This window comes from Chinchilla lanigera, unplaced genomic scaffold, assembly GCF_000276665.1.
Source record: "Chinchilla lanigera isolate Chin_1 unplaced genomic scaffold, ChiLan1.0 scaffold00007, whole genome shotgun sequence".
In the NCBI taxonomy this organism is placed as follows: domain Eukaryota; kingdom Metazoa; phylum Chordata; class Mammalia; order Rodentia; family Chinchillidae; genus Chinchilla; species Chinchilla lanigera.
The window spans coordinates 30,028,603-30,036,479 of record NW_004955408.1 but is presented as its reverse complement, the minus strand read 5'-3'; the positions used below and the strand labels follow the sequence as shown (position 1 = coordinate 30,036,479).

At 38.5% G+C, this 7,877-nt stretch overlaps 1 protein-coding gene and 1 pseudogene across 3 annotated transcripts in view; both read right to left on the bottom strand.

Annotated features, from left to right (window-relative positions):
• On the bottom strand, window positions 1-4,119 carry LOC102028617 (annotated as a pseudogene).
• Window positions 4,120-5,006: 887 nt separating this feature from the next.
• The window catches only part of Ddx46 (DEAD (Asp-Glu-Ala-Asp) box polypeptide 46), a 49,965-nt gene continuing 47,094 nt past the window's right edge, over window positions 5,007-7,877 (bottom strand). For all 3 annotated transcript variants that reach the window (XM_005376463.2, XM_005376464.2, XM_005376465.2), the window contains exons 22-23: window positions 7,170-7,243; window positions 5,007-5,625 (exon numbers count right to left, since the gene is read on the bottom strand). In XM_005376463.2, the coding sequence (XP_005376520.1) occupies window positions 5,578-5,625; window positions 7,170-7,243 (122 nt within the window). In that variant the 3' untranslated portion in view covers window positions 5,007-5,577. The remainder of the gene's footprint in view (window positions 5,626-7,169; window positions 7,244-7,877) is intronic.

Genomic DNA, 7,877 nt, shown 5'->3' with positions numbered 1-7,877 from the left:
AGTGCTGGGATTACAGGAGTGTGCCACCACGCCCAGCTAAAACTCTAGTTTTTAAAGTAATCTTAGTACTATGTGAGGAAGTAACTCTGAGTTCCAGTTCTCCAAAGGAGTTAAATTTTCTTTTTACAAAGTATTTTTTCCCATCCCAACAGAAGGGGTTAATCCTTTCTTCTTGAAGGCTTGAGCTTCAAAATTATGAACTCCTATAAGCTGATGCCATATATGGAAGATACAAGGTCAAGAAAAATAATCAAAAGCAAATTCCTCACCAGTCCTGTGACTTGATAGTATGCGCTCATATATCAACTGTGCCACAAGACACAACAAAGGGGAAACCATGGATATTGTAGGGCTTTGTAAAGAACACATTTGTTCATATTTATCCTTCATATTTGTATTGGACTCCTGCCTGAGGAAAATTATAAATTGATATAGGAAAAAAATACCTTTTAAATGTCTATAATTGCCAGCATGTCAGGGACTGCTGACCTAGTGAGGGGAATTCAGCCATGTTTCACTCCAGAGAGCGATCTTACGAGTGCAGGGAATATTTTCTTAAGCAGTGGTGAGATATCAGTATACTCCACGCTTTGTGTCCCTTCACAGTAACGTTTTGTTAAAAGTTTTCTGATGGTTACACCTAAATTAAAAAGAACCCACACACTCATTCTCTTCTCTCTGCTTATGTATACATACAGACATACTTCCTTTAAAAAAATAAACTTAGCCTTTCATCCCAGAAGGGTCACACTGTGATACAATGTGAAGATCTGGTTGCTCCAGACTCAAATCTAGGTGGAAGAGCCTTCATGCCTGCACTGGGAGAGCTGCTCAAGACTCTTTGCAGCTGTAAGGACTTAGCACTAGCTATCTTAGCATTAGCTAAGAGGCAGCCAAACATTTTACTAATTATCCTAGACTTCATTTGCACTGCCACTTCCCCTACCCAGCTCCTATCTTACACAAGCACCATGTAAATGTCACTAAAGGACATTGGCTGATGGTTATAAAGCAAAGCAAGGTGCCTGTGTTAGTCACTTTCCTATTGCCGGGATAAAATACCCAACACTTGCAACTTAAAGGTTTATGCTGGTTCAGGTATTCAGAGGACTTAGTCCATGGTGCAAAGGTACTGTATAGGGGCTCAAGCCACGGTGGACAGGAAGCAGAGGGAGGAGCCGAGGAGGAGACTGCGCTCTCCCAACTCCTGCCCTCAGAGACCCACCTGCAAATGAGCTCACCTCCTGATAGCATACTTAGCCATCTACTCATCAGTGAATTCATCTGATGAATACAGCATCCCCATGAGCCAAGTACCTTTCAAAAGCCCCAGCTCTGAACATGTGAGACTTTGAGGAACATTTTAGGTCTAAACCACACAGTACCGTAACAAAAGAGCTCAGACACACACAGCTGAGTTACAACTTTGGAGCTCTGCTTTCTAGCCTGCAATTCTCATGATGCTGATGTGTTATTTTGAAGCAGCCCCCATGGGGGGCTTAATGAGCTTTATAAATCCTGAGATTCAAGAGTTGGTCTTCCCTCACCACTTTCATACATAAGGACAGTAGCCTAAAAAAAAGGACAAGAGAGTCAACGATGCCCTGTGACTTCAGGCTGAACACCATGTGTATACCAACAAAGCCCAGAAGACACAACGTCTATCAAATATGAAAGTGTGCTAAGGGGTTGGAGAGGACTTCATCACTGTTCTTTCATTTTGTGTTTTTTATTGTGTTGCTAGACATTAAACCTGGGGTATCTGCACTAAATTATTCTAGTAATTAATGGGGTAGGGTCTTGTCCTTTTTATTTTTTTCATCTCTGGGGATCAAACTCAGGGACTTACAAATGCTACGTGAGCACAGTACTACTAAGCTACACCACCAGGTATTTTTTTCTGAGACAGGGTCTCACTGTGTATGTGGTCCAGGCTAGCTTTCAACTTGAAGCAATCTTCCTGCCCCAGCCTACCACCACACCAGGCTTTATTTTTTTAAATAACAGAGTCACTACTGGGGCCAACTCGAACATTACTGATGACTGCGATGGAAAAAGAAGTGCCAGTTTTCAAACGTACAGCCAACTGGGAAATGACCTGACACTAAATTCTTAATTATCTTCAAAAGCTTCTGGGGCTATCAGCTGCTCAAATTGTATAAAATCTGAACCAGGAGGCCAAAACAGCAGTCAAAGGTTCTGCAAACTCCAGTCTAGGGTTCAGGTCAATCAGCTCCTGTGTGTGGATATAAAGCTATAGCAAGCCAGCTCCATTCAGTGAACTGTTCATCAGCATCAACAACTTCTTCAGGCTGTGTCTAGTCCCATTTGCCCAGGGTCCCCTCCACCCTTCACCAACACAGACTTGTACTTGTTGCAGCTGAGTAATCCGTGTCTTCTCTACCTTGACTGTCTCCAGCCTGGCCCCTTTCAGCACCACGTTGAGGCTGCAGCCTCCTCTCTTGTTTCCCACCCCAATTAGGGCCTCTTGAGCACCCTGTCTCTCTCTCTTTTTCTTTTTTGGTCTTTTTGAAACAGGGTCTTTCTATGCAGTTCAGGCTGGTCTTGAGCTCACTTTGTAGCCCAGGCTGGTCTTGAACTCACAACAATCCTCCTGCCTCAGCCTCCCAAGTGCTGGGATTACAGGCGTGCACCACCATGCCCAGTTCTCTATTTTGTAAGAGTATAGCCATTGTGGTAAACCTCTTCACTGCCAAATTAAACTATTAATTCACTCACATTTGTTTTATGCAAAATATATAAAACATAAAATTCTTCTGAGAAAATTTATAAATTTTTCAGAAGAACTGTTACCAGACAAGGCCTGAGGAGGCTCCTCAAACCAGTGACAAAGAACCTGTACATTTGCTGACTTTGATGAAGAAAAAGAATCTTCAAGACCTATCAGTAAGAGACATAAAAAGGTTTCAAAAGTACACACTCAAAGAAGAAGAGGAAGGGAGGGAGGGAGAGAGTGAGACAGAAAGAGAGAGAGAGAGAGAGAGAATCTCTTACAGCCTGAGCTAGATATATTTACATGTTTTGTTGATGGAAATGCATGAGAAGTGGGGATTCAGTTTACAGGTGAAAGGTAATGGAACTTCCTACAGGTGGCGGGTGATGGCCCATTCATAAAGACAAAGGCCTCATTTTACAGATGAAAAGGGATGGCCTATTTACAGTGCAAGAATGGTAGCCTCGTCATAAAAGATACTAAAAATCATGGGCTGAGGCTTTAAAACCCTTGGGGAAAAGTTTTTGTTTTGTTTTGTTTTTTTTGCATGAGTTTTCTGGAAGGGGAAAAAGGCTTGAATAACTTTTGTGTACTGAAGGTCCAACTTTTAAAATTGCGATTTTCCTTGTATATTTTCTACCTATATTTTTTCTATCTTGTCAGAACTATAAAAGTTTTGGATAGTAAACTGCTAGAATTTTTTAAAAGATATATAGAGTATAATACTTCTTTCACATGTCTTCCAATACTAAAACATTAGAGAAATAGAAGAGAAAACATTTGAGGAAAGGTAATTTTAGAGAAATGCAGACTGAATTAGCTTTATTTTATAAGGAATATAGAAAACATGAGCAAATATTGATATTGCATTAAAAAAACGAAGCCTGTACATCATTCAAATTTTAAAAATCAGTCAGTGTGACACTAAAAATGTACTACCAGAGTAGCATTTCATTATAGAACAAAATCCTAATGGCTCATCACAAGTAGATACACAAACACAAAGGAAATGCTAAAATGATGTAAATCTCTGAATCTCAAAGTGATCTAGTAGGTTGAAGGGAGCACCAAATGTCACCAATGTGGGACTATGATAGATTCTATCAAAGAAAACAAACTACCACTGGCTAATAATGATAAGTAAATAAATAAGGGGGGATGCCTGGAATTTAAGAGTAAATGGTTTATTTGACTCTGTTGTTACCTGTGTTTTGTCTGTTTTCTTCCTTCAGTTATTTAGGTGAATGTGTAAGGGATCTAAAAACACTTTCCAGTTCTATCTTACTTTTTAAATAAAGATAATTTATATTGAAGAAATGTATGTCTTGTCACTTTAGCTACTGCCTGTGATATTAAAATGATACAATACTTTGATTTTTGCTCATTTTGGAAAACTATTACGTCAAGAATATTTAGAGGCTGTTTTTTAAGAAATACATCTACTTAATTCCTGAAAAAACTTCATGAAGTTTTAATATACCAGGAGTCTTGCAAAGAATTAGGTAACTCAACTACAGCCATTTAAATTAGAATATTCCAGAGTTGGATCTTGAGGGTTCAAAATGCAATTTTGATTCCTTGTGCATTACATTTCACCGAGATACTAAACTCTGTCTAAAATGCATGCACCAGTAAGTTTTTTTTTGTTGTCTGTTTTTCTCTGGTACCAGCAACCGAACTCACGACCTTGCGCTTGCCAGGCAAGCGCCTTTGCCGCTGAGCTAAATCCCCAGCCCCTGCACCAGTAAGTTTTAATTTCTTTTTTTTTTTGGTCGGAGGAATACAGCATCTCATTATGTAGTTCAGGCTGGCCTTAAATGCATTATGTAGACAGACCAGGCTGGCCTAGAACTCACAGCAATCCGCCTGCCTCAACCTCCCAAATGTAAATTTTGTTTTTTGGATTTTTTTTTTTAGTACCAGGAATTGAACTCACGACCTCATGCTTGCTGGGCAGGCGCTGTGCCACTGAGCTACATCCCCAGCCCTCAAATGTAAATTTTGGAAGAACAAAAATTCACAACCTACAGTAATCCTGAAGGAAAACTACATTAAAAGTAGTAGGGTGTTTGTACATACCATATGTACAGATGTCTAAACAAACACTTTTGGGGGGGAAAAGGAATCATATTTAATATTTATAGGCTCTACTCACTTTCTTTTAAATAAGATTAAGAAAGAATTAATACCTAGGCATAGAGCCAGAGGTTGCAAGAGGAAACTAAAAGTAGTACATACTAGAACTCTTTGCAGTGTAAAGAAAGGCAAAAAATTCTTACGCCACAAATATTTAATTTTACCAGAACCAAAAGTAATCCAACTATTGCCAATTTACAATGATTAAAAAAAATTCTGAACCTAATTTGTAAAGCTTCTGTTGTAACATTCTTAAATCCAGTTTAGATGGTCTACTGAGTCCAGTAAGACAAGCTTGAGGAGGAGGTGATACAAAATATGATAGAATTTCACTTTATTCTGGGAGATAATTTCACTGAAAGAGGATGTGTAGCTCCTTAGTGACATGTATCCTTTATTACCTCAATACAAAGCCCAAATGTTTCCATTTTTAAACCTCTAGAATGTTATTCTGATATTTAAAATACCAATATTTAAGTTTTACATTAAAGGTATTATACTCTGAAAACAGGCCCGCTTTAATATAGTTTGAGTAAGTGGGGAGCTACTTACTGAGAGAAGACTTCTTTAGCAAATACTGGCTTCTTGTACTTAAAAAAAATCAGCAAGGTGGAATTTTAAAAACCTTAATTACAATACATTGTAAACTTCAGACAATTACCACTGTAACACAGACCCGCACAGGTGAAAAAAGGTTTTTTAGATGTTTATAAGACTTTGTATCTTCCTTTATTTGTCGGCTGGTACGAATTTTGCTATAATAAAAAAAAGATACATGGTCAGAAAAAGCAAGAAAGAGAAAACATAAGATCATTTCTTCTATCAACTTATAAAACTCTCAGTCAAAATAAAGATGTTAATATTACTGCACTGAGGAACTGTCCAGTAACTAATCACTAATTTTCACTCACTGACGTTCCCTTGACAACTGTGTTTTCATTCACTGTACAAGCATATGGTTGTATTTCTGTCATTCCTTGATGAAACAGGCTTATGACCCTGCTTTAAAGACTGTTTTCTTTTTTCCTATTTTGTATATGCCCTTTTTTTCAGTCATCCCTCCAAAATAATGTTCTCTAAGTGAAATTTTTGAAAAGCCCTCAAAATCACATTATTAAACAGAAAGAATATGATTTTCTTTCAGAGGACCCTTACCCACTGTATAAGCTATAGAGAAAGTTTACAAGGTTCAACTGGCATTACATATACAAGGAGAGCTGGGTCCAGTGGTGCACACCTATAATCCCAGCACTCAGTAGGCTGAGGCAGGAGAATCACCAAGAGTTCGAGGCCATCTTGGGCTACATAGTGAGTTCAAGGCCAGCCTGGACTATACAACGAGACCTTGTCTCAAATAACAAAACAAAACAAAACAAAACAAAACACAAGGATATGCCTGTGCCCTTTGGAAAGGCAGACTGTAAAGGGCTGCTTTCTCCAAAATTTAATTAAGCCACTGCCTAAGTTTAAAAACAAAACAACCAAAAAACACCAACCCTACCAACACCATGTGTTAGCACAGAAGTGGAGTAACTGGAATTTTCATATGCTGTGTGGGAAGGAGTGTAAATCAGTATTAACTCCTTTGGAAAACATTTAGCAACGCCCATTAACAGCTATTAAAACACCTTAATTCTACAAATAGAAATTCTACTCCAAGTCATATAGTCATATATCCAAGAATAAAAGCACATTAATGTATACCAAAAAGACATGAAAGACTATTTATAGAAGTGTTATTCATAAAAGCCAAAAAACTAGAATAACTGCAAAGTCCATTATGTAAGTTAACTGTAGAATATTCATACAACTAAATGCTACAGGGTCATGAAAATGAATGAATTACTGCTACTTCCAACAGCATGGACTGATCTCAAATAATAATGAGATACAAAGGGAATACAAAGCATATGATTCTACAGCCAAAACAATGATTCTCTGAGACAGTCTCATTACATAGCTCACATTGGCTTTGAACTTAAGATCCTTCTGCCTCAGCTTCCCAAATGCTGAGATTATAGGCATGTGCCAACACATATGGCTTATCTATATCTATGATTGTAAAAGTCATAAAATGGTTATATTAGGAAGAGATGAATAGTGCAAGGAGGCCCATGGGAAAGGTTTCTGGATGCTGGTAATGTTCTGTATTTCTTGATTTGAGTAATGATTATACTGATGTACTCATCTGTGAAAATTCATCAAACTTTATGTTCATGATTTGTACATTTATCTGTATGTATTTATGGTATCAATCAATAAAACATTTATTAAAACAACTCCTTGAGGCTTTACTTACCAGTCGGATCAATTCTTCTTTTATGAGCCTGGTGATTTCTGCCTTTGCTTTCTGCACAGCCAGTTCATTGGCACCTGATAATTGAGTAGAAAATATATTCATAATTACATTAGATGTTCACCCATGTCGCAGAGGCCCTGTATTTCCAAGAGGAAATACAGTACTGTAGGTGATTTTCAGGAACATTCTACTGCCTTCCGAGACAGCTGTTCAATGCTTGATAGAACACCACCCACATTATATAATGGCTACTTTCTAGTCTCATTTTTGTTTGCTTTGTTTTTGAGAGAGGGCTTTGATATTTAGTTCAGGCTGACCTCAAATTCTCTTTTTTTTTTTTCTTTTGGTACTGGGGATCGAACTCACGACCTTCTGCTTGCCTGGCAGACAAATATGCCCCTGAGCTATATCCCCAGCCCCTGTTTTTGTTTTTGTTTGTCTTTTTGAGACAGGGTCTCGCTATGCAGTTCAGGCTGGCCTTGAGCTCACTTTGTAGCCCAGGCTGGTCTTGAACTCACATTGATCCTCCCGCCTCAGCCTCCTAAGTGCTGGGATTACAGGCATGCGCCACCACGCCAGGCCTGACCTCAAATTCTCAATGATCCTCCTGCCTCAGCCTCCCAACTGCTGACATTATAGGTATATTCCACCATGCCCGGCTTAGAATGGTACAGAATTAAGAAAAGTATGCCTAATTACTGTGGCTGG